At 41.6% G+C, this 26,993-nt stretch overlaps 1 protein-coding gene across 1 annotated transcript; it reads left to right on the forward strand.

The window, feature by feature from the left end:
* The first annotated feature begins 2,674 nt into the window (after window positions 1–2,674).
* SLC35B3 (solute carrier family 35 member B3) lies at window positions 2,675–25,267 on the forward strand. The gene is made up of 10 exons (XM_083449595.1): window positions 2,675–2,867; window positions 8,392–8,647; window positions 10,717–10,838; window positions 11,922–12,076; window positions 13,674–13,781; window positions 17,673–17,770; window positions 18,544–18,636; window positions 19,107–19,218; window positions 22,527–22,596; window positions 24,183–25,267. Exons 2-10 carry the CDS (start codon window positions 8,447–8,449, stop codon window positions 24,331–24,333), a joined length of 1,110 nt encoding a protein of 369 aa, XP_083305721.1. The 5' UTR covers window positions 2,675–2,867; window positions 8,392–8,446; the 3' UTR covers window positions 24,334–25,267.
* Window positions 25,268–26,993: the final 1,726 nt, after the last annotated feature.

Consider the following 26,993-nt stretch of genomic DNA (forward strand, 5'->3'; position numbering starts at 1 on the left):
TCTTTGTGACCCCATGGACCAGAGCACGCCAGGCACTCCTGTCTTCCACTGCCCCCGCAATTTGGTCAAACTCATGCTGGTAGCTTTGAGAACAATATCCAACCATCTCGTCCTCTGTCGTCCCTTCTCCTTGTGCCCTCCATCTTTCCCAACATCGGGGTCTTTTCCAGGGAGTCTTCTCTTCTCATGAGGTGGCTAAAGTATTGGAGCCTCAGCTTCAGGATCTGTCCTTCCAGTGAGCACTCAGGGCCGATTTCCTTAAGAATGGATAGGTTTGATCTTCTTGCAGTCCATGGGACTCTCAAGAGTCTCCTCCAGCACCATCAAATATGTTTATCACCCACCAAACCAGACCTTGACTTTCATATTGTCACATAACATCTTTTTTATACTATCTACTTCCCACCTGTTGTGGAGCATCCAAGGACAAGAGAGTCACTCATAATCCCATCGTATATTTGTTTTCTGGCCTAGAAATGTTTACTTCCTGTTCAGTCTCTGCAAAATAGCTAGATCCAGAAACATCAGACTTTTGCAGGGTTTCAGTTACACCTCATATTGCAAACTTTGGCTTACATTCAGAGAATCCCATTCTTCATTGTTTGAAAACAAACAAGACTCTGCCTGGAGGGTGCAGACATAGACACCCATGAAAGCGAAGACTCGACTGCTAATAGCTTTATCTAGTTCTTCTACTGAAGAGCCAGAGAATGGACTGAATGCTTAGTTTAGTTCCATTTCCAACATGGAATACACAAATGGGTGACATGCTAGGAATCTCAACTATACATCTTGAAGCTCGCTGAAGGAAGGGTAATGTGGCAAATGTAGAGTCTGAATCCAGAGAAAGTTATTTCTTCTTTCTCTTCCAAGTATGCCATCAATTCCACTAACTCCCAGCCCATTCAATGCTATGCCATTTTCAAGCTGCACATAACTTTGAATTTGCAGCATCACAGAATTACAGAATTGTAGAGTTGGAAGGGTTCCTGAGGGACATCTAGTCCATCCCTCTGCAATGCAGGAATCTCAACATACGGTCCCCTGCCCAAATTGAAACCATACTGCACCCCAGAGCTGTGGGATGCAGGGGACATAATTGGAATAATTGTACAACAGGACTTATTTCTTAATGCATACGCTTGCCCTGTAAGATGGCGCTTCAAATTCAGTGTAATGGTTTCTCCAGTTGTTAATCAGGGTTGCACAGTGATTGAACAAATCATATAAATTCACTTATTTGGCTCCGTTTGTGGAATGCTCTCCACAGGGAGGTTTACCTGGCGCCATCATTATACACCTTTAGGTCCCAGGTGACCTTCAACCAGGCCTTTGGCCAATCTGTTGCCCTTTTAAATATGCTGTGGGAGGGAGGGGACTATAGGTTTGGCTTTGTTTTTATTATGTATTTTGTGCTTTTTACGGTGTAATTGCATGCTGAAAACTGCCCTGAGATCCACCAATGAAGGGTGGCCTGCAAATTTAATAAATAAAACTAATAATAATAAACAATGATTTGTCCAGAATGACAAGTGACCTGGGTGAAAAGTTCAAAAGTACGAATGATATAAAACCACTGACTGCCCCTCACTTTATCCAGAATGGCAAGTGACCTGAAAGACATCCCAGGAGAAAGAAATGAGCCCGGGTTCAACAAGACTTACTCCCAGGTCAGGAGGCACAGGAGCCAGGGTTGGGCAACCTGCATAGGTGGAAAGCTATTCTGAAAAGTTTATTCTGTGATGCGCAATGCATTTCAGTCCCAGCAGCAACCAACACAAACCATTTAGCCCCAGGGACATGAATAATAATAATAATAATAATAGAATCCTAGAGTTGGAAGGGACCACAAGGACCATCTAGTCCAATCCTCTGCAATGAAGGAAACTTTTGCCCAATTTGGGGCTTAAATTATGAGTCTCATACTCTACCAACTGAGCTAAGCTGAATTGTTGTTGTTGTTGTTGTTGTTTATACCTCGTCCATGTGGCTGGGTTTCCCTAGCCACTCTGGGCAGTTTACAACACATAAAAAATCGTAAAAACTTTTCTTTTTTTTGTTAGCCCCAAAAATGGAAAACAAGTGAGGTCCCAACCAAAGAACGGCAACTTAAGCTGACAGAAAATGCAACTTAAGCTTGCAGACTTAACAGATAGAATAAGAAAACAATAAGAACATACATTCAGAGAAGAAATAATTGTGTACACCTGAAAACGTTGGCAGCATTGAGCTAAATCCAAGTGTAAATTAGTTTTGATGGATACAATAACGGAATATTGAATGGTTTGGTTTTTGTATAGTATGCAGGGATTTATGATATGCAAAAAGAACAATGGAAAGAGAAGGGAAATCACTTATAATTTAAGGATGTTAAAATGAGCATTTTAAAATGTAAAACAGAAAATTTAATAAAAATTATTTTTATGCATGTGTGTGTGTGTAGTAAAATATGAAGCATTAAAAAATTGAAGAAGTCTAGACAACAAGGTGGTGGAGAAAGATGAGGGGAAGCATGCCCAGAGCAGCGCCTGGATCCCTGGAAAGATCTCTAGCTCGATGCGCGTTGCAGGGTCGACGTGGCTCGCGCCTGCCCCGCCCGCGCAAGGCAGAGGCAGCGCCAGCGCCGCCAGCTCCCGCTTTGAAAGGCCGCTTCCGAGCCGCGGCGAGCGGCGCCAGGCGGAGCCGCAAGAGCGCCGAGCAACCAACCCGACGCGCGGCGGCTCGATGAGCTCGGCGCTCCCCGCCATTTTGGCCGCTTGAGGGGGAGCGGCGGCGGCGGCGGCGGCGGGGGCCGGAGCGACGGTGTCCGGCTGCCTACGCTCCTCTTCCCCGCCGCGGCCCCATCCAGCCCGCCTCTGCGGGTTCAGGTACTGGCATGGGCGCGGGGGGAGGAGGCGGCGGCGTGGGAGGGAGGGAGGGCCGCTTCCGGGAGGGCATCTCCCGAAGTTGGGCGGGGAAGGGAGAGGCTGAGCCACGCCTGGCTGGGGGGGGGGGGCGGGTGGTCCGCGGCTGTTTCTTCTTGCGGCTTCCTCCTCCCTCGGCTGCCCTACAATCACAGAAGGGATCTCCAAGGGTCATCTAGTCCAGCCCCCCTGCGATCCTTCCCACCGCCGACCCTGGGTGGCCTCGAACCACCAACCTTCTGCTTTAATAGCCAGAGGCTTTCCTCCCTTTCCCACACCTTTTATTTGCAAACAGCATTTGTTTTTAACCATTTAAAAACATTGCATTTTTAGGCTTCAGCTCTGAAAGAAACAGAAGCGATTTCTCTCTTTATTTAAAAAGTGTGAATCGCGTTTATTTTGTTTGCTTGAAGGTGTAAAAGGATTTAGCATTGCATTTTCAGGCTTATGCTCCGAAGGAAACGGAAACAAAACGGGTCTTGCTTTGGCACGGCTCCTCTCCCTCCCTGCAGTCCTGTTTCCCATGGAGAGATTTGGAAAGGGGGAGAAGGGCAGGAGGGGTGGGTGGCTTCAGTCTGGAGATGGTTTGGCCAGCTGCTACCTCTGAACCTTCCCTTTCGGGCTTAAAGGGAAGTTGGCTGATCAGGAATTGTAGATTTAGTGTTGGGGTTAGGAAAGTAGAATCATAAAATTGTTGAGTTGGAAGGGATCCCTAGGGTCATCTAGTCCAACCCCGAGGTGAGCTCAAGCTATCAACCTGGCAAACAGGTGCACTGACCCATAAGTAGCTTACGCTCAGAGTAACTTGCGCAAAATGGCTTTGGGCTGCTCCTTCTATTGGGAAGAGCTGAGGAAGCTGCTTTCAGTTGCCTTAATGAAAAGGTAGCAAATTGGTTTGTGATTTGTTGTTGAGTTCTTACTGTCTGAGTGGGAAAGTGATGGTCATAATCATCATCATCATTATTATTATTATTATTGCCTTGGCACCAAAATAACTTGGCTGGCTGGCTGGCTGGCAGAGACACCATTTGCCGCTTTGCCTCAGGCAGCAAAATGTCTTGGGCCAGCTCTTCAGCCACTTCTGAAACCAGGGTGCATATTGCCTTCTATGCAATACTTAACATTTCCTGTTTCATAATTTCATGACAGAAATTCATTCCCTTCCCAAAGCTGGTGCAAGGAGAGGAAACTGGAAAGCGCATAAAAGATGGTGCTTTTCTCCTGTGGATTGAGAAGACCAAGAACACCACCCCTTGCCTGTCTGCATGGCAGTGGCAAGGCAAACCAACTACAGTGGTGCCCCGCAAGACGAATGCCTCGCAAGACGGAAAACCCGCTAGACGAAAGGGTTTTCCGTTTTCAGAGGTGCTTTGCAGGACGAATTTCTCTATGGGCTTGCTTCGCAAGACGAAAATGTCTTGCGATTCTTGAGGGGGTTTTCCGCTCCCCACCCCCTTTTTCTAAGGCGCTAAACTGCTAATAGCCTTTTAGCAGCTAATCCGCTAATCCCTTAAGCCGCTAATAGCGCTAATCCGCTAATAGGGTTGCTTCGCAAGACGAAAAAGCCGCTAGACGAAGAGACTCGCGGAACGGATTAATTTCGTCTTGCGAGGCACCACTGTAGTTTTTTTAAATTTTGTGAGGGGTGGAGAGACCGTTGGGGGGCTCTATCCTCCACCTGTCTGCCACATGGCAGCAATGTCCTCTCTGCAAAAGTGGAGTGGGTTCCTGGGCTCCATCCTTTCAGCCTCCCATTCAGGTGTGCCTTTTTTCTTTCTGAAAGGGTTGGGGGAGAATGGGACTTTCATTCCCTCACCCTTGCTGTATGGCAGCTGCAGGAGGCAAGGCCAGATGTCAAAGGAGAAGTGGGCTAGTCAGAGTGGATTGGGGTGGTGCGGTGGGTGGGAGAGCAGCAGGTAGCACCAATAAGCTTCTCTTTCTTTGAAAAGATGGGATGCAAAGCAGCGGCAGATACGCTTACAAGTCACTGTTGTTGCGTAACTGGGTTTGCACCACCCCCAGCCGATTCTGAATGGGCCACACACATTTTGCGGGTTAAAGAAGTGGAGAGGAAAACAACTTGTTTCCTTCCAGTTACTTTCCTGCCTCCTTCCACCCATACATTTGCCCTGAAATTTCTACCTGAAATCACAGTGCCAAAGCAAGATTGGAGCAAAAAAAGGGGGGGGGGGATGAGGAGATAAGAGGAAAACAGTTTGCTCCTTTGCAAAGTGTGTGTGACCCACCAGGATCCATTAGTGTTGGAGGAATGAAATGCCTCTGATCTCCTCCCTGGGACACACACACACCCCCGCATTCACATGAAGTCATGGTTTGGCATTGCATGACCTGTGAACCAGTCCATTGTGCCTTTTAACAACACTGTAACAGAATGAAATATGCCCACTGCTACATATTATTGTTGGGAAAGGCACATTCTTTTCGGCTGTTAAAGCAAGGAATTGTGTCGTGGTTGATGTGTTTGGCAATCCTAGAGCCATTTCTGCCTCGCCACAGTATAGCCACACCAGATTGAGACATTCCTGTAACAATGGAAGGACAATAAGAACTATGTGTGTATAAAACTCTTAATTTGATGGTGGAGGATATTTTGGTGAAAACATTCGTTCCAAATTACCTCTAATTGAACATGCATATTCAAGATTTGCTTGCAGCCCAATCCTAGACACTAAGAGCTGCAGGATTGAGTTCTATGAGAATTACTTTCAAATAAGTAAGTATTGTAGCCCAGTGTTGATTTCTTTGCCCTTGTGCACTTTACACCACCCATTTGTACTTACATTTACATTCTTACCAACGACTGTTATATGTATATGGGAAAACATTGGGACAAAAAGTTTTATGTTGCCACTGAGCTGCATGCCTCTCTGTTTTCTTTAGAATGTTTTTTTTTTAATCAAAACATTTTCTTGCCACTTTTCTGGGCAAATGCCCATCCAAAACAGCTTACGACAAAAGCAACAAAAGACAAAAAGAAACAATATTTTTTAAAAAAACCTGCTGAAATTGTATCTCTGTTTAAACATGTTTCACCTGTTGCTGAGAGACAGAACACAGAGTATACAAAGAGCTAGCATCCTCTTCATAGAATCTTAAAATTGTAAAGTTGGAAGGGACCCCCTTCAATGCAGGAATCTCACTTAAAGCATCCATGACCTATGGCCATCCAACCTATGCTTAAAAATCTCCAGCAAAAGAGAGTACACCAACTGCTGAAGAAGTCCATTCCACTGTCAAACAGCTCTTACTGTCAGAAGGTTCTTCTTGATGTTTAGTCAGAATCTCCTTTTTTTGTAACTTAAATCCATTGGTTTGGGTCCTACCCTCTGGAGCAGGAGAAAACAAGTTTGATCCACCTTCCATGACGGCCCTTTAGATATCTGATGCAGCAGCAGCAAAAAAAGCTAATGCTATTCTAGGCTGCATCAACAGAATTATAGCGTCCAGATAAAGGGAAGCAATAGCACCACTCTATTCCGCCATGGTCAGACCACATCTGGAATACTGTGTCCAATTCTGGACACCACAATTTTAAGAAGGACGTTGACAAGTTGGAATGTGTGTGACCAAGGAGGGTGACCGAGACGTGTTGTCAACAGGTGGTGCAGAGTTTGTGCAGAGTCCCTGCCACAGAAGTGATTTGTGGTGAACTCTCACAGGGAAAAGTGTTCATTCCTATGCCAGACACTTTTTCCATAATAAATTAGTTGACCCTTCTCGGGCAAGGGTCATCGGTCAGTGGTAGAGCACCTGCTTTGCTTGCAAAAGGGCCCAGATTACATTTCTAGATAGGACTGGAAGAGAACCCTTTCTGAAACCCTGAAAACCTGCTGCCAGTGTAGACATTGCCAAGCTAGATGTACCAACGGACTGACTCAATGTAAGGCAACTTCGTATGTTCCTATCACACACATCTCCAAACATGTATTCTCTACTTTTTATAAAAAATATGTGATCAGACTTGGAAGATTTTTAACCCTCCATCCAAGATGACAGGTATTCTGATTTTTTCAATCTGAAGCTATGCCCAGTTTGGCCCATACAGAGAATTTATCCGTTTTTGAAGAGCTGCTAGCCAGACTTCAGTAAGCATGCTTGTGACAAGGACAAAGGAGACAAGTGAAAAAAGATTTGGGGGGGAGAGTAAATGTGTTGATACGCTTTCTATTAAGATGTGTGCTCATTTCAAGAGATCCATTATTTAATCATCAATGGCAGCTGTCAGTTTAACACATCCACAAATGAAAAGGTCGGTGTTCCTTGTTTTTGAAAGAGCAGCTGAGGATTTGTTTGGCAACTTGTGATTTGTTTGGCAACTCTGGAAAAAAGAAAGGAAGAAAGCATGCGGAGGAATAAGTAGAGCGGTAATGCATTCAGTTTGTAAGCATTGTGATGTCAACACACGCTGAAGACTCACACAAGCTTTGTGCAGTAGCAATCTCCACTTGGATCCATTTTATTGGGGGAAGGCTCTTTCAGGTGGAGAAACACCACAAAGCAAAGAACTATAAAGGGGATACTTGCATAGATAATCCCCAAATGCATAAAGTTGCATTTTACTAGTATATCCAGGCAAATGAAAATTAATTACTAACTCCTAGCTAAGCTGCTGATAGGAACTTTTAGAGAGCATTGACTGAACAGTATGTTTAGCCTGAAGGTGCAAAACAGGAAAAAAAAACTTGTCGTGTAACACAGTTAGCAATTACTGTATTAAGTGTTTTGAAGCAGTGTATGACTGACAAATCCAGCTAGGCATTCTGTTTAATAAATACATTTTTATTGCATATATAGTTCCTTACTTTCTAACTTGTTTCTTTTACTCAAAACACCTTGCAAGAAAGGTAGCATACAACAATGTTTAAATTCTCATTGTTTATCCTGTACTCACAGATGGGAATATGCACATCGTTTTAGTTTCACAAATTAAGATTGCCATTTTATAGTAGCAGAGCAGGGAACTGTCTCTATCCAGCATCTATGGAGGCACATGGGATGCCCCTGCTGCAAGTGTATTTAACAGAAAGATGGCTGATGCAGCAAAAATTATAACTGATCTTAAATCTACCCCCACCTTTTTAGTGAATCCAAGGTGGGTGTGCTTCAGTTTCAAGAAGAGGGAAGTGTGCTGGTTTCACATTTGTTGAAGCTTGATTTTTAAGCAGCTGTGTCGAGTTTAGCCAACAAAATTGGGAATTGTCAAATTTCTTATCTATAGTCAGTCTTATGTTAATTCTGCTGCCTCTTTAGAATCAGGATCAGAGATTTTAGTCATATAGAAAGTATGGTGCATGCTTGTCTACTTGGTTTGCATGGTGGTTTCCATAATAATGGAATTTTAAAAGTCCTTCTACAAGGATATCAAGAAGATTGATTCAATTAAAATTAAAATTGTGCTTGGAATATGGGACTGTCGTGGTTTTCATTTGAATGCTGTCTTGATTCAGTCTAAACTTGTTTCTTCCAGCTTTCAAACAAACATCAAAGATTTCATCGCCACCGAATGCAGCAAACTAGGAATCATGGATCTGAAATTCAATTCCTCTCGGAAGTATGTTTCTATCAGCGTACCTTCAAAGTCCCAAGCTATGTCGCCACACATCAAATCAGTAGATGATGTAGTTGTCCTTGGCATTAATCTCAGCAAATTTAACAAGGCTACCCAGTTTTTCATTTGCGTTTCTGGAGTCTTTCTGTTTTATCTTATTTATGGATATCTGCAGGTAAGTGTTGTAATTCACTGCTTGTGGTAATGTTTGTGTTTTCTTCTTCAGAATAATGTATTACTCAATAAAATTCTATTGTAATCTGTAGTGGCTTGATGCAGATATGAGGGCTTATTTTCTACTGTTACTTAATTTATTACCTGTCCGTCACCCAAAGGTTCATAGAATCATAGAATCATAGAGTTGGAATAGACCACAAGGGCCATTGAGTCCAACCCCCTGCCAAGCAGGAAACACCATCAGAGCACTCCTGACATATGGTTGTCAAGCCTCTGCTTAAAGACCTCCAAAGAAAGAGACTCCACCACACTCCTTGGCAGCAAATTCCACTGTCGAACAGCTCTTACTGTCAGGAAGTTCTTCCTAATGTTTAGGTGGACTCTTCTTTCTTGTAGTTTGGATCTATTGCTCCGTGTCCGCTTCTCTGGAGCAGCAGAAAACAACCTTTCTCCCTCCTCTATGTGACATCCTTTTATATATTTAAACATGGCTATCATATCATGATAGGCCACAGCAGTTTGGAAAGGCAATTATCGAAAACAGCTTAAAACAAATTACAGCCACAAGAATAGGGTGGGTCCTAAAAATGTCGAAGTGTCAGTTGTCAAAGTCCAGGGTGAAAAGGTGTGTCTTCATCATACAACAGAAAGCATATAAACAATATAGTGGAGATGCCACACACAACACCTCTTCGGGGAGGCAGTTCCACAATTTAAGCGCTGTCGGTGAGAATGTCCTCTCCCACACTACCATTATCCTGAATGTCTTGAGGGCAGTAGAACCACGAGATGTCTTCCATCTCGCCAGACCCAGATCTTAGCTTCAGCTGGCAAGACACAACTTGGGACCTGTTGTCCTGTCTTCACATACACAGTGATGGGGTCTGAACCGGCTGTGAGTAACAAGAATTAGATTTGGGAATCTTGGTATATGGAATGGAAACATCAGATTGGTGTGCAGCTTCAGTAAAATCTCCTAAGGCCATGCCTGACATTATTAGAGAAAGAGATTTAAAAGAAAACACCAGTAAAATGTGCCCATAGCAGATTGATATGAATAACACACTGAATAATGTGTACGGTTCTGGTTGCCACATCTCTAAAAAATATACCATCGGCTGGAAAAGGTGCAGCAAAGGGTAATGAAAATAATAATAAAATAATAATAATAACAATAACAACAACAACAACAACAACAACAACAACAATAATAATAATTTATTACTTTTACCCTACCCATTTAACTGGGTTGCCCCTGCCACTCTGGGCAGCTTCCAACAGAATATAAAAGAACACACGAGACCTAAGACATTAAAAGCTTCCTGCCTTCAAAGGTCATATAATTGGTTTTTGATATCTGATGGGAGGGCATTCCACAGGGCGGGCGCCACTACTAAGAAGGCCCTCAGATGGCCTTACCATCTTAGTAGAATTTAAAATGATTTAATGCTTTGTAGTTGAGGGGGGAAATATGACTAGGGGATGGAGGACATGATAGGAGTTTATAATGTTATGAATGGTGTAGAGGAAGGACAAAGAAAATTCTCTTATAACACTAGAAATTGGGATCACCCAAGGAAACAGGTTGATAAGAGTCAGGACGGACTAAACAAAGAACACAATGCATAAATCATACAGGGAATTCTCTACAGCAATGATAGCAATGGCCAATAACTTAGAAGTCCAGAGACATAAATGGCTACATGATAGCCAAATGGAAGCTGAGTCTTGCACAAGAGGTGAGTAGATGAAGGGGACGTTTCTCTGAATTTAAAGCCCACCCAATGTGCCAACAAAATAGGATATCTAATGCTGGTGCTTGCTTTTCACACTGATGTTCAAAAACAAAGTACATGAATTAAAAACAAGTCAGAAAGAGTATTCAAATTAACTTGTCTTAACTTGACAGGATGGTTAGCCAGATTCATTAAGCTAATGATAATTCTGTTCAATATTTGTAAGTTGGGAGTCAAAAAAATGTTAAAGCAAATTTCTGAGTAAGTCTAATTTTAAAAGTCACATAGGCAATGTTTTAAATATAATGTTTCTCTGTTTTCCCTCTTCCAGGAACTGATATTTTCAGTGGAAGGTTTTAAACCCTTTGGGTGGTATCTTACATTAGTGCAATTTGGGTTTTATTCCATTTTTGGACTCATAGAACTACAGCTTATTCAGGACAAAAGGAGACGGTATGATATTATCTATATAGTCTTACTTTTTCAGATTATTATGTGGGTTAAATTTGAATAACTATTTAACCAGAAATTTGTGAAGTTGAATTGGGGCAGGAATCAGTCAAATATTATTTCTAAACATTTTGTCTGATTTAGTGAGATTCCATGACAATGCCCATGGTGTTGACTTGTGGAGCTGTCAGCCCAATGAAAAATGAGCATTGAATTTCTCTCCTTCCCCTCTTAATGTGGGGAGGTACTTTAAGATCAATTAATTGGCACAAATTTTAAAATTAATAAAAACATAGCAACAGATGCATACATTTCTCGTTTATTTTATACTGAAAAAGAGAATCGTTTTTCTTTGTGGCTTTTATAATCTGTTCACATCACATGCTAGATGTCAGCTGATTCCTGAGTTTCTGAAATAGTTGAGTCGTGTTACAATGGAAACTCCTGCAAAAAGGCTAGGATCCAACGGACTGTATGGGGAGCTTCCATGCATGAAGCAGACCTTACTGATCACAGATCTCCCATCCAGTAACTCCTAAGAAGTTACTCCTGAAATCTGGAAGACCTGTAAGAGCAGCCTTCCAGTTCAATCCAAAGGCTGCTCATAAAAGAATGTGGGCTGTTCATATCCCAAATCTTCTTTGGGCATTAAATTTTTTTTTTCTAGGGCTGTATAATATACAGAGTTCAGGGGTTTGAGGTTTTATATTATCTGAACCTACAGGAAAGTCAATATTCTCAGGACAGTTATTTTGGATTAATCCCACTGATTGGTACAGAATATGTTGTATTCTGCATGTCTGTGTAGGGCAATGAATGAAAGGCATGAAATACCATGCTTTTATATCTTCCATTGTAAAACAGAATAAATCGCCAACATAGTGACAGTAAATGATAATACAGTAGTTAAGTTTTCTGATTTATTATATCTAATTAAATAAAAAATAAATTCAGATTTCAGCACTATTTTGAATTCCATTAAAAGTCACCAGTTTGATTAATAATCTTTACTTGCCACAATATTAAAGCCTCTCTTTTAGTGTTGACATTTGCTCCCCAATACAGAGCTTCATTTGTATTTTCCAGGATCCCAGGCAAAACCTACATGATAATAGCTTTTCTAACAGTGGGGACAATGGGTTTATCAAATACCTCCTTAGGATATCTGAATTATCCTACACAAGTAATCTTCAAGTGCTGTAAACTGATCCCAGTTATGATAGGAGGAGTCTTTATACAAGGTATGCCTTATTCTTGCTATTGAATGCTATTCATTTCAGAAAATAAACTTGTAAAGACCCAGCAGTGGTTTATTCCCTAAACCCTCTCTATCCATTGCCTCCCTATAGAGGTCTTAAGTTACTTTGAAATCCTGGATTGATTTTGAATTTGAGTCAATAACCAAAATGAATCAAAACAAAACTGCAAAGGAGGCCTAGAAGCAGCTTGTAGGATGGAGAATCTTAGAATGTGATTGGGAAAGTATTTTTTATGCATTCCTGATTTAGACTGTCCAAAATGTAAATAGCTGGTAATTGAGGCAGAATTATTATCTGAACTTGCATTGAGTGTCTCTTGAGACCTATAGTCCTCTATTACACACACACACACACACACACACACACTCTCTCTCTCTCCCTCTCTCTCTCACACACACACCCGTAGTTAACACTGCAGGGTTGAGTCTTGCTTTTGGGGAGGCTCGTGGTGGTGGCTTCACTTTGAAAAAGTTTGACATTTCTTGCCTGAGCCTAGAATAATTTATCTACTAACTCCATTCATGAAACCCCCAAAGTGCTACTGCTTTCATTTGATGGAGAGTGGCTCACTTATATGGGTTATGAGAAACCTAGGAAAACCGCCTTTGGAATTGGCATTCTGCTGCTTTCAGTGTAGCAGGATAGTTTTTTTTAAACAGCTGAGAACAGTTGTAATAATTGTTGGTTTACTTAATGAAGTTAGATTTCAGAGATTGATTTCAGACTTGAAATCCTCTTTACCTGTTAAACTAAACATTCTAGGCTCAACACTTCTTAATACCTTTGAAGCATCTAGAATGGGAGGTGAAACATACCACCTGCAAAATTCCAGTATCCACATGCCCCAAAATTTTAGACATTGTTACAAAACTATATGTTAAAAAGTTTCAAGTCTGGCAGAAAATGTATCTGTAGGCCACCTATTTTGATACTAGGTGTCAGGATATTACCACCGAGGGCTGGTTCATATGGTTGCTGCCTCTGCATTGCTACGTCACACAACAGTCCAGCAAATGTACGTACCATGGAGACAAAGGATGCTTCTCATGCCAGTACAGTTGCACCTTGGAAGTCAAATGGAATCTGTTCCAGAAATCCGTTCAACTTCCAGAACGTTTGGAAACCAAAGCGTGGCTTCTGATTGGCTGCAGGAAGCTCCTGCAGCCAATCGGAAGCCCCGTTGGACGTTCAGATTCCAAAAGAAGGTTTGAAAACCGGAACTATCACTTCCGGGTTTGCATCGTTCGGGAGCCAAAACGTCTGTGTTCCAGGGCGTTCGGGATCCAAGGTGTGACTGTACTCTGGGCTCCCAGGGAGGGGGTGCACTGACGCAGAGTATAACTCTATCCATGCCTTCCTTTGGATCTTTTATTATATATGTTACTGCACTAGTGTGGAAAAAAACTACACTCAAGCAGCAACAAGGTTGATAATGAGATTTAGGATTTGGCCCCAAGAACTTGAGTTAGGCGGTGAATTGAATATTTATTTACTTGCTGTGTACTCAGTACCAAATGAACTGAAGAATTAAATATTCTATCATTGCATGGTGTCAACTTCTCCCTTTTTTCCTGCACAGGAAAACGTTACAATATTGCGGACGTTTCTGCTGCAGTGTGTATGAGCTTGGGCTTAATATGGTTTACTCTAGCTGACAGCACCATTGCACCGAATTTTGACTTAACAGGTAAAATCTTTAATGAAGATTTGTCCTCTGATAGGAATTGATGTGTTTTTGGAGAAGAAAACTGGCATATCTCCAGCTGAGCCAGGCTGGGGGACGTCCACTGGCATAGGCCAGCTGAGCTGGGAACCTGCTTGTCTGCCATGTCCTAACTCTCTCATCCCAGTGGATCTAGGATTATGGATCTAGGATTAGGACTGTGCCCTAAGAGCCACTGAGAAAATTTCTGTAGAGCTTTTTGGTCCAGTATATCTGAAGGAGCATCTCCACCCCCATCGTTCTACCCGGACACTGAGGTCCAGGGCTGAGGGCCTTCTGGCGGTTCCCTCACTGCGAGAAGCCAGGTTACAGGGAACCAGGCAGAGGGCCTTCTGGGTGGTCTGGGTGGTGGCACCCGCCCTATGGAATGCCCTCCCACCAGATGTCAAAGAGAACAACAACTACCAGACTTTTAGACGGCATCTGAAGGCAGCCCTGTTTAGGGAAGCTTTTAATGTTTAAGGCATTACTGCATTTTAATATTTGGTTGGAAGCCGCCCAGAGTGGCTGGGGAAGCCCAGACAGATGAGCGGGGTATAAATTATTATTATTATTATTATTATTATTATTATTATTATTATTATTATGAAATTCCTTGTTGGTTTTACCAAAGAATAAGAAAGAGCTATTTTCATAATGGTTGAAGAGGTCTGGTTTGGAACCCATTCCCCTGAAGGAATGCCAGCCAGCCATATACCCCTTTGCATTCTGCTCGCAATATAACAGAATGCTGTACTTTTCCATATTGCATCCTAGCTTTATTTTTTAATTAAAATTTCAATTTTAAATTAGACTTTTCCTGATTATTCAATACTTCACTTGCAGTCAGCCTGGGAATATACTTTCGCATGCAATTTTCTATGTGGAAAATAAAAATTACAAAGACAGGAAAATGAGTTCTGCAAAGCAGAACCCTTTGCTGAATAGCAGTCGAACTCCACGACCTTTACAAGATGCATACTTAATGAAGCAGGAGACTATGCACTTTGAGGGCAAAGCTGATCCCATATGTCTGTTTCCAAAAAAAAAAAAAAAATGTAAAGCCATTGCTTTCCTTCAATGCTTCATATTACCGCTGGTTTCTACATGTGTGTATTTGCTGTGCAAAAAAAGAGATGGTGTTTAGGACTCTTGAGTAATTATAAACAGGTTTTTACTTTACTCCCAGAATTTGGGCATGTAATGCAACAGGCTTGTATATTTCTATTTTTATCAGTATTATTATTATTTTCTTAAGAGAAATGAATTGTCAACCCATTAGGAGATGGAAGGAGGAACATATGACCCGTGGATCCGTACAATAAAGTAGCCTGAACGTGTAGGGATGGTGCCAGGTGTCCTCCCTTTTCTCTGAGGTTTTTGCTTTAACCCCCAGTCTTTATGCCCAGCTGCAATGAAGTTTATGTAAACTGCATTTGCTCGTATTTCTTATGTTGACTTTGCCTTCCCCCTTCATCTGTTTTGCCACTGTCCAAATTTAAATTCCCTTGAGATAGGGAGTTGGTTTTCTTTCTTCGCTTGTGCTTTAAAGTATTGTGTACATGGATGGTAGGGTGTAGAACATGGGTAGGTATACTAAGTCCCGGAGGCTGGATCTGGCCCAATCGCCTTCTAAATCTGGCCTGTGGATGGTCTGGGAATCAGTGTGTTTGTACATGAGTAGAATGTGCCCTTTTATTTAAAATGCATCTCTGGGTTATTTGTGGGGCATAGGAATTGGCTCATTTTTTTTCAAAATATAGGCCGGCCCCCCACAAGGTCTGAGGGACAGTGGTCTGGTCCCTTGCTGAGAAAGTTTGCTGACCCCTGGTGTAGAACAAATAACGTTTACACTACAGCAGGAAATTCAGTCTGCCAATTCAGATGTCACAGTAAAACCAGGGTTGGGCAACCACCAGTCTGTGGGCCAAATATGACCCACCAGATCATTCCCCCTAAATGGCACCTTACCTGCCCCCCTCCCTGGTGTCATATGTGGGGCAGGTAGAGTGGGAACTGATTCAGCTACTTGACCAAGTTCCTCTGCTGATAGGTGGCGAGTTCAAGCCTGCTTGGTTTGGCTGCAGAAGCTATCCACTGGGAACCTGTGCATGCAGCTGATCCCCACAGAAAGCAGGCTTTAATTCCCTCCCTCTCAGCTGATGGGCGATGGAGTTTAAGCCTGCTGATCGGCAGCACTTTGAAACACTGTGCAAACCTTGTGTAGTGCCGTGAAGTCACTATTTTCCTGCAACCCCATGGACCACCTTTAACAGGTTTGTGGGATAACTCACCTGATGTCATTATGATGGGTGGAGATGCCCACTTGTCAAAATTTGGTAGCAAAGTGGGGGAATATGAAGAACCTAAAGGTTATCCACCCTTGCACTGACTTATAGTTTAGCATGATATGAACAAATCAAAACAAGCCTTGAGGTTAAACTCTGCCCTTTGTCCCTCCTCCACAAGGAATTCAGAACTGTTCAATTTTGTTTCTGCTTAACTGTGGCTTATTACATTGTCAACGGTGGCTAATGTTAACATCACAAGTCAACATCAAACCTAAGCAAACGCTTCAAAACTCTTCCTTGTAATTAATTGTGTGAGCAAGGAGCACAGAATGCAGTTTGATCTCATCACTATGCTATGGTTTTGTTGACATCCCAGTACGGCCGTTGTGTTCAAATTTGCCTTGGGTCCTGCTAAAAAATTATGTGTCTCGAGGAAAATGTTGTGCTGTCACTGTGCTGAAATAAAGTTTTCATAAGTCAGTCACAATGTCAAGTTCTTAACTTGCCTTGCAGTGCATGCAGCCCTATTCCTGGTCACTAAATAATATTAGATTTCCTTTCACTAGTTTATAATCAAATTGTTGTGGAAGCATTTATACTCAAGCTTGTATTATTCTTAGCTGAAGCATTTTTTGAGTTGCATAATTTAATCAAAATTCTTTAAACATTCACATTGTCAAGGGCAAATCTATTTACATGTGACAGCTTTTGCCCAAGGAGACAAAACTGAGCTTTGAGGTTAAACGGAACTTGTAATTTTTGCTGATACAAATGTTAGAAACATAAAAACTGAGTGAATTTAAAGTATTGGCTGTGTGAACAGTATCACCCATATTGTGTCCATCAAAGACTGGAAAATTAGATTTAAGGCTCTTTTAATAGTATTGAAGAACATGGTAAGCGATGTTGTGTAAAAATGGGGAAATACAATAAGCCTAAATATGCAGCAATACAGATTCTGTTAATTTTATTAATTAATTGATTTGATTGATTTAAAATGTTTAAATGTTGTTGCACGTCAAGCAGTTGTTGCTTTCTTTGCTATCTGGAAAGAATATATATCGCAAAGTATATACCTCTAAATGTTTGTCTTCCATTCTGCTTTCCCCCCCTCAAAATGGAGAATATGGTTGCTTTTGTGTTCTTTGCATCATATGTAAAAAGCAGGTCTTACACAGATTTTAATAGTGCAGAGAATAAGAGAATGTATAACCCTTGTTTTCTGAACTCCAATCAGGAGTGCCAAATTGGCCCCATGGCCCTGGCACAGAATTTTGTGGGTGCTTGGCCTCTTCATGGGGAACTTTGTGGGCGCTCAGGCACCCAGGGCCCCAGGAAGTTGGCCCCTATGACTCCAATAGGTCTACATCAGAAGAACCATGGGCAATATTTATTTGTGGCATCCCACTTGCACAAATGAGACAATTCCAGTTTTCGTGAGGAGGAGAGAGAGTTTGATCCGGCAAGCAAAAACGCTTGCACTGACAGAACAATTGCCTTAGTGCAACACTGAATTCTATCCATAATGTTAGAGTATGTGCCTATTGCTTTATTTTATGTTATGTCCTTTTCTGATTCCTTAAAGGTGTGGTCCTTATATCCCTTGCCCTCTGTGCAGACGCCGTTATAGGAAACGTGCAGGAAAAGGCTATGAAGTTGCACAATGGCTCCAACTCTGAAATGGTAAATGTTCCCCTTCTATAATTTCATTCAGTTATGGGAGCTGTGGGGTGGAGCTCTGTTCTATTTCTGTCTACTATTTTAAGTCGGTCAGCTATGATTAAAAAATGTGCATTGCACTGAACCCATAGGTGATCTGAAAACATCACAAAAACATCGAGGAATGGGGTAGGGCAGGGGTGGAACAGAGTGTTTTCTGGCTTTGTTAACGGTGTTTCAAATATACGTGATTTCACTTTAGAGTGAAAATAACCCCCACATAAATGGAGGGTTGCCTGTACAGGAATAGTCCTGTCTGGTTGTTGCCAATAGTAAACATTTGTTGCTCTGGCCAAAGTTAATGGCAAGAGAAATTGTGAATTTAAAAATAAGAGACCGGAGCGCAACTTCAGACAGAGTTTTATTAAAAATTAAAGATTTGTCTTCACAGCCAGCAACTACTGCTGTGTAAATTTGGTAAGGCCAATGCACGCAATAGCCATTTAATTCATGATAACTGTAACTATCACTCAGAACATGACTGTATAAAATGGCAGATCTGTTAACCAGAGAATCACCTTTTAAGTGTATATCAATTGCCATTTGAGGCGTGTTTATCAAGCAAGTCACTCAGAAGCTAATATCTGAGGTTATTGCCTGTATTATACTTGAAAAACGTAACTTTCAAAAGAGATTACATTCTTCCAGCAAAGAGATGTGCTAATAGAGCGCACAATATATATGGCGTTTTAAAAATACCACAAGATTAAAATAATTTGTTTTTGTAACTATTCCAGGTTTTGTATTCCTATTCAATAGGTTTCCTGTATATTTTATTGGGACTGACATGCACTAGTGGCTTAACCCCCGCAGTAACATTTTGCTCAAAGGTAAATAATTTTTTTCCATTAAAAAAGTGTGATTTTCCCCCCATTCATGTGCTGTTAGATTATTTTTGACCAAATCACATTACTAGGCTTTGCATTCCTGCTTGAACATTTTTTTTATAATGCTTTGATGATTTTCACTGCACTTGATACTTTTCTTATGAGTTGGTGGTTTATAAATACTGCAAGAAAGAAAGGTGCATTAAAGTTGATTCTGTGATCCATTGACTTGGGTATTTGTACCCGGCCTCATCAGAAATTACTTTTATTCTTCAAAAAGTCCAGGAGTAATTTTTTTATCATTTCATTATGACTTTTCTCAATTTTCCAATAAGAATAAATAAAATCCTGACTGATTTAAGATTTAGTTACTTTGGTTCGGGCAGTTGGTTAAAGGCATTTATTTCATTTTGCGGTACCTCGGGGTTTGTTTTGCATCTTCCTCCGTTTAATATTATGTCTTGTTCCTGCAGCACCCAGTTCAAACATACGGCTACGCATTCTTGTTCTCCTTGACTGGCTATTTTGGAATCTCTTTTGTCCTAGCCCTGATTAAAATCTTTGGAGCTCTTTTAGCTGTGACAGGTACAGTTCATTTTTTTAGTTCATTTTTTAATATAAGAATTGAATAAAAAATCCTGATTTGGGATAAAGCTTGTACATTATTCTTGCTCCGTCTCCTGTTCTTTTGTTCTGTGAATGGTTTAATGGGTTCATGTGGTGAGGGGTAGCGTGTCTTAGATACGTACCGCTTTTTTTTGTTTTGATCCAATGCTTTCACCTACAAGACTGCTTGCGCAAATACATAGATCATTGCAGCAGAGGTAAATGTCACCTTCCACACATTTGCAATTCAAAAATGCATGGCAGATATGTATTAAATGGAAAAGAAATGTGTATAAAAGCAAATGAGGTAGAGAAAAAGAAATGATTAAATTATAACATCTCTAAGCTCCTTGACTGTAAATTGGGGAGGGGGGGGAGTGTCTTTCATTTTTCCTTACTTCAACAGGATTCCAATTATATACGAATAAGAATTCTGTCAATTCAGTAGCATTAAAGCATTACATTCGCTGCTCAGTTATACAGGCATGACAAATATGTTCTCCGAATCAATACTGAAAATAATTTGGTGGTGGGTGGGACCAAATATTAACCTTAGAAAGGGGGTGGGGTGAGAAGCTCTATAAGGATCCCAGACCCATCTATCAAGCAGATAAAAGTCTTGGTTTGGTTAAAAAAAGGGAGGGGGATAAGATATTAAGCTTTATCTTTTTCTCTCTAAACCTTAATAAAATTTATTTTAGAAAAACACATCAAACAGATTTCTGGGGCTAGTCTTTGTATATTAAAAGCACATGTTGCCTTACTTTAAATCCACATCCAAGAATTTCCCCTGACAGCATTGTAGGCTTGGAAAGAATGATCAAGTGACCCACATTGGACCAGATTGCACTGGTGAGGAGATGGGTCATTTGGCCTTGTCCCCTATAGTCCAGCGGGCAGGGGGATGTTTCCACTTGCCCGGAAACATTTCCAGGCATGTTTAGGTCCAGAGGCAAGGAGTCTGTGTCTGCACTAGGACAGAGAAGGTGAAAAGGATTATTTACCCCCCTACTCCAAGATGTTGGGCTCCAAGCCCCCATCAGCCCCCGCTGGCATGGCCAGTGGTCAGGGCTCATGGGTGGTGAGGTCCAGACACGTCTAGAAGAGCCACAGGATCTCTAATTTCTGCACTAGGGTCTTGGTCCTAAGCCTTCCCTGGAAGCAGCTGTATATGCAAACCCATTTAGAGAGGAGTGTGTCAGCAAGGATAGAAAGGGTTGCCATCTGCCTGGTTGTTTGTTTCTGAAGGCTGTTGTGGTCACTTTGACTGGTGCCAGCGCCAAGCATGCTGCAGTATAGTTGTTTAAATGGCACACAGGCCAGTGCTTCATATTACTTTTCCATTTGTCCAGCAGAGGATGCAGTTTTGGCAGCTATACAAGTCTCCACTTTATACCACAGCAGCTAAAGTGTGGGATTAGGCTGCCCAATTGTCATCCTTCATTGAGCCCTGCCATTAGGTCAATGCAGTTAAGAGACCTGGAAAAACAATGCTTTTTTATTTTTAAAAATTGCATAAATAGGAGGAACAGTCTCCTCCCCAATTAAAGTCAGGTTCCCCTTTTCATTCTAGCAACAAACACCTGAATAACCTTGGACAAATCGCTTCACCTTCTCGTGCCTCCATTTTTCATTTTTTATAAAATGGGAATAAAATATTTAACACATCCATAAAGAAGTGCTTTGGCTATCCATTGAAGAAGAAGGGGGGGAAAGTTCTGTGTTACTGCTGCGTATTATTTCATTGCAGGGGATTGTGGCAGAATGAGACAGATATACGGTATGGTGAAAGGCTGATAAGACGCCCTATAAAAAAGGCTTCATAACTACAAAATCTTCTGCTCAAGCCGAAGACTGACAGGCAGCCTGAGCAACATAATTTGCTGACCTTGTTGTGCCTGCAGGGGAATTCCAGCATGCACAGTCATAGACCCTGTGAAGTCTGCTTGGGTGTATAGATGCCTAAAGGTGCTGTGGACGAGGAGCTTACCATGGGCTGGAGCTGTAGTAACCAGCCAGCAGTGCTGCAAGATTTATTAGAGCAACCGATCCAGTTGATAGATTGATCATCTGCCTTTTTCCCAGTTAATCAGTTGAATCGGTTAGACAGTAGGTGCCATTTTGAGATGTACTGAAGGAAGGAAGAGACTTGCAGTTTACAGTGGTACCTCGGGTTAAGTACTTAATTCATTCCGGAGGTCCATACTTAACCTGAAACTGTTCTTAACCTGAAGCACCACTTTAGCTAATGGGGCCTCCTGCTGCCGCCACGCTGCCAGAGCACAATTTCTGTTCTCATCCTGAAGCAAAGTTCTTAACCTGAAGCACTATTTCTGGGTTAGCGGAGTCTGTAACCTGAAGCGTATGTAACCTGAAGCATATGTAACCCGAGGTACCACTGTATTATAGAACCAAACCTTACCACTCACAGTTAGGCAAACTACCTTTAATGCATTTAAAAAAAAAAAAAAATCCCTATTGCAGTTATGAATCATGATCAAAACAAGCATAAAGCATAACTGGAAACCTCACCAATGACAATGTACTCTTGTCAATTAAAATTGGTTCCCCATTGATTAAGCAACTAAACCTTTTGCTGACTGATCCACAAATTTAAAGCCTGTGTTATGTAGTTAGACACAAGGGATCCCATGCAATGATTTTGGTCTCTCTGGTTCCTTTTCTTCACCACCTCTGGGCGACCATGTATCCCAAAAATTTGGGACCCCTTTCGAAGCACCTTCAAGCATTGCACATCATCATGCCAGCTGAGCGAGCCTGCCGTGAGAGCTTTCTTCCAGCATTGGATCAGAGCTCTAGATCAAGCAGATTTTGTGTGTGTCTCTTTTTTAAGAAAAGGGTTATGGTTTTTATATTGTGACTGCAGCCTGGTGAATGTTGATAAAGTTATTATTGGAATAACTTTACCTTGATGCTTTGCCGTTACATAGACTGCACACTGTGGCAGATGTAAAGCAGCACCCATGTGGCCACCAGCCCTCTAAATCCAGAGAAGATTAGTGAAAAATCAGATGTGAAAACAGTAGAATAAGTTGGCGATACCTAACTTAAATGCCATTCATTCTGATGGAGCTGAAGTGCAGCTAACTTTCTCTGTATTGGGGGCCATGATGTCAGTCTATTGCAAGTAAATGCAAGCTGCAGTAAGGCGTGAGGTTGTAATTACCGCATTTGCCATCCTTTGCATGATGCTTCTGTTCTGGTGCATTGAAACTGTATTTTAGTTGGGATGGAACTAATGTTTTAATGGACTTGTTTTCCTTCAGTCACAACAGGAAGAAAAGCAATGACAATTGTACTTTCTTTTCTGTTTTTTGCAAAGCCATTTACATTCCAGTAAGTATCCATCTACACGTATTGACTTTAATTAATACACCTAATGTATGTAATGTTGCGATTTAAATGTAATCACCGAACGCATCCTATAATTTTTTTTGATAATTTATGGCCCACCTGCAGGGATTTTTTATTTATTATTTATTTTCCACTTGTATCCCACCTTTCCTCCATGGAGCCCAAGGCAGCATAGATGGCTCTCCCATTCTCCATATTGTCCTCACAACGATGTTGAGGGTTAGTGACTGGCCCAAGGTCACTGAACTTCCTGGTCAAGTGGGGATTTGAACTCTGGTCTCCCAAGTCCTAATCCTGTATTCTAACCACCACACCCCATAAGCAAGCCTATGCTTTGCTACACCCACAGTGGGATTTCTGTTTTTGTTCCATCCTTGACTCATGTGGGGTGCATGAGCTTAAGACATGAAGAACAGAAGCAAGAACAGAACTAAGGGGCACTTGGATAAATTAATTTTACATGACTATAAATGGGAGGTTGTTAACATTGTTTGGCAGAAACCCCAAAATGATATGCCATCACAAACGTAAACGGACTTTTAAAATGAATTAAGGCCCCACCCAAAGAAGATGTGTGCTTTGTTATGTGTTCAGGAGCCAGCGTGGTGTAGTGGTTAAGAGCAGTGGACTCGTAATCTGGTGAACTGGGTTCGATTCCCCGCTCCTCCACATGCAGCTGCTGGGTGACCTTGGGCTAGTCACACTTCTCTGAAGTCTCTCAGCCCCACTTACCTCACAGAGTGTTTGTTGTGGGGGAGGGAGGGAAAGGAGAATATTAGCCGCTTTGAGACTCCTTAAGTGAAAGGCGGGGAATCAAATCTTCTTTTCCTAATCAGTCTTCACCGGGGTTGATAATGTTTGCCCACCTCTCCTCCAGGTACGATTGGGGGGGGCGGCACTCAGTTGCTCTCCATACAGAGATGTAGCTGAAGAGCCCTCCCCCCCCTCATAGAGAGCCGCCTCTTTTTTGTGTGTGTGGCATCCTTCCTTCTAAGACCCATACACAGAAGCTGGGATGCTCAGAAGGCAGGCAGTGCTTATTGTCACTTTATAGGTATAGCAGCGAAGTGTGCACCCAATTTTTAGAGCAACAAGACAAGTCCTAACTCTCACAAAATTTGGAAAACGCACATTTTGTAATAGCAGTGAACTGACGTGTGAAATAAATGGAAACCTTGGTTTCGGAGAGAATACAAATCGCACTTGCTATATGGAAATTAGAAGACGCATTATAAATCTTAGAATCATAGGTTGGAAGGGACCACAAGAGTCATCTGTTCCAACCCCTTGCAATGCAGGAATCTTTTGCCCAACATGTGGCTTAAACCCACAGCCCTGACATTAAGAGTCTCAGCTCTACCGACTTCAGCTACCGAGGCAGATGAATACTTACGGAAGCTTATTTTTCCGGTCTACCATATTCCTCAACCCCTTTACAAATTCAATTTTAAATTCTGGGACTACTGCTTTGCATCCTACAAGACCCTTGCCATACATAAATACATACATACATACATACATACATACAGTTGCTAATGTGTTTCTCCACCCCTCTTTCTCCATTTTAGGTACGTGTGGTCAGGCTTGCTGGTTGTCCTTGGTATATTCCTCAATGTTTACAGCAAGAACATGGATAAACTCAGACTCCCTTCAGTGCGCAGTCTCTGGAATAAATGTACCGAAGAAAAACAGACAAGGACGTTGTCTCAAACGGTGTAGACAGTGGCTTGCGCCGTGTGTTGCGCTGGACTGTTTGTTTCTGTTACTCCATTGCAATAGTCTCCAGCTGACTTGTTTTCCAAAGGGAATGACACTAAAACCAAAGGAGTCAAAGGCATTTCGTCGACTTGCAGATGGCGAACATCAGCGTCTCTGTGAAAACCCTCTCTTGGAAGCTCTCGGGTCTCATCCTGTGTGGGGGCCCGGTCTGGATAATGGCATTTGACGATGGGACAGTGGTTCTTGTGTGAGCTGTTGAAATCTTCACTCCAAATAGGGCACATAGGAGAGGGCGTGTGTGATTAATTTGGGCATTTTAATTGCTGCTGCTCTTGAAATCAAGTGGGTCTTTGTGTTTTATTGTTGGGATCAGTTTATTTAAATGTAACGCTGTTTTGAAACAAGATAGAAACTAATCAGAACCTGATTGACTAAACTGAAAGGTTAAGCCGACGAGGTTTTAATTATTATGCCATAACCTTTTTATTTTTGATTTTTTAAAAGAAAAAAAGTCTTAAAGCTTCTATTCCCATTGTTTTTAGTATTGAAGGTTTTCTTCTGAAGGAAAAATCAAAATGAAATTCTCTTCAAGTGGATGGCTTTGAGACACGTTTAAAGGAACCAGCCTCCTGTCTATGCATTTTCTCTCTCTCGTTGATTCGTAAGGAATGATCCTTCACATTAAAGTATCAAGAAGGTCTTAATGCACCGGACGACTCATTTCCTTGCTACCTCTCCATATTGTAATGAAATGAGTGGGACCTAGGAAAGTAGCTGAAAGAGTGGAGGATGGATTACTTTGATTATTGCATATTGTAATTAGCTTAGAAATGGGCTCGTTCAGTGGAGCGCTTTCTATACTGTGCACTTTAACAAATTCTGTGCCATGAAAAGCTGAATTCCGCAACGTGAATAAATTCTGCACATGTGTGTATTTGCTTGTTTTACATTCTTCCTTTTGCTTCTGCAAACCATGGGGAACTATAGTTCTGTAGAATGTTCATGCCAAACTTTTACCTGTTACTTAGCTTTCCCTTTTAACTTCTTAACACATTTAAGCCTATATATATAGACTTAGGAGCTAGAAGTTTATTTTAAACAAATATGAAAATTCTCAGGGTGCTGAATGCTGCACATAATCCCGGTTTTCACTTCCTTGGGTTGCAACTGAAAAATATAGGCAATCCTGACATTCGTTTATAATCTCATGAGCTGCTACAGTCACTTCTGTACTGTATACAGATATTCAAAACAGGTATGGTTTTGTCTTTTACCAGATTCTTTTCTTCTTAGCTTATGCCAGAGATGAGGAACCTATGGCTTTCCAGTTGTTCAACTACAGATCACATAAACCCTCACCATTAGCCATGCTGGTAGGGGCTGATGGGATATGGAGGCCAGAAAAACTGGAAAGCCACAGATTCTCCAACTCCAAAAGGAGAAGATGACATTTTGTGTCTGCATGAAGCCATGTGAAGCTATGTACATAGATGTGCATTCGTATCAAGGTTAACCATCGAGGTTAACCATTAAACATCTTGAGAGTTGTTTTAAACTCTTAGAGAGAAGTGGGAGGCTCTGAAACCTGAAGAACTCAACTGGAGGTGTGTGCAAACTAACAAAAGGTTTTACAAGGCACCCCCAACAACTCCACAAAAGAGGAACAAAATAGAAACAGATGTATTCAGAGCAGACCCTAGAAAAGGTAGACATTTGAAGTATGATGTACCAAAACAAGCACATATATTGTAACCTTTTATTGATCTGTCTCCTGCCTTCAAAAGGGATTGATATGTATGCATTTGCAAAGTGAAACAGCCAGAAATCTCTAAATATACACAGATAAGAACTACTCACCGCTGTGCATTCTCTACAGTACTTCTCATTATGTAGGGCTTAGACCTTTAGCCTCAGCTGTCACTGAATGGCCTACTTTTTTACATATAAAAATGTAAGATATTCATTCCAGAATTGTAATTCCCAACACACGTAGACTTGTAGTAGCAGAGAGCCAGGAATGACTGCAGTTCACTGGGATGCCTACATACAGTGGACAATACATGCTGAATATTGAATGTGTGATATAACCATCACTATTTTCTTTACCTAGGAAAAGGGGGGTGGGAATCATCTTTAAAATGGCAAATAAGACTAGGTCCTTGTGAAGAAGATTCAGATTGCTACATTAAAACACTCTCTTTATTCCATCCCTTAGTTGCTGCCTTACCATGTCCAAGGACAAATAGAGAAAGCTTGTCCCTGAAATAATGTAGGTAATGGATGGGCTGCCAGTCCTTCCTGCTGTGGCAATTTTGAGAGGATGATGTGTTATACAGCACCTTATTTGCTGTTGTGATGAGCTTTAGACGTCTCCCATTATTTATTGCACAAGACTGAGGAAATAGTAGAGGTCACCCAAATCAGATGAAGGGGCAAATGGGAGAAGAGAGAGACGAAGAATATCAGGTATTTTCAATAACGGGCTAAAAAGCGAGGGGAAAGAAATGGTAATAGATTACAATCATAACGTTGCACCACTATCTCTTAAAAGTTCTTTTTAAGATGAGAAGGATCTTTAATTATCTTTCCTGCAGCAGATACCCTGCCCACCTGCCAAGGTGTGCTCTTTAGAATTTGGAACAGAGGAACTGGTGAAACGG

This window comes from Podarcis tiliguerta (assembly GCF_965153285.1).
Source record: "Podarcis tiliguerta genome assembly, chromosome: 7".
Classification (NCBI taxonomy): Eukaryota; Metazoa; Chordata; class Lepidosauria; order Squamata; family Lacertidae; genus Podarcis; species Podarcis tiliguerta.

Excerpts from the sequence above, each read along its gene's own strand:
- SLC35B3 (XM_083449595.1), top strand. The coding sequence starts at position 8,447 with ATGGATCTGAAATTCAATTCCTCTCGGAAGTATGTTTCTATCAGCGTA. Across the intron at positions 8,648-10,716 it reads TTATTTATGGATATCTGCAG|GAACTGATATTTTCAGTGGA; the intron begins GTAAGTGTTGTA and ends TCCCTCTTCCAG. Across the intron at positions 13,782-17,672 it reads ACCGAATTTTGACTTAACAG|GTGTGGTCCTTATATCCCTT; the intron begins GTAAAATCTTTA and ends GATTCCTTAAAG.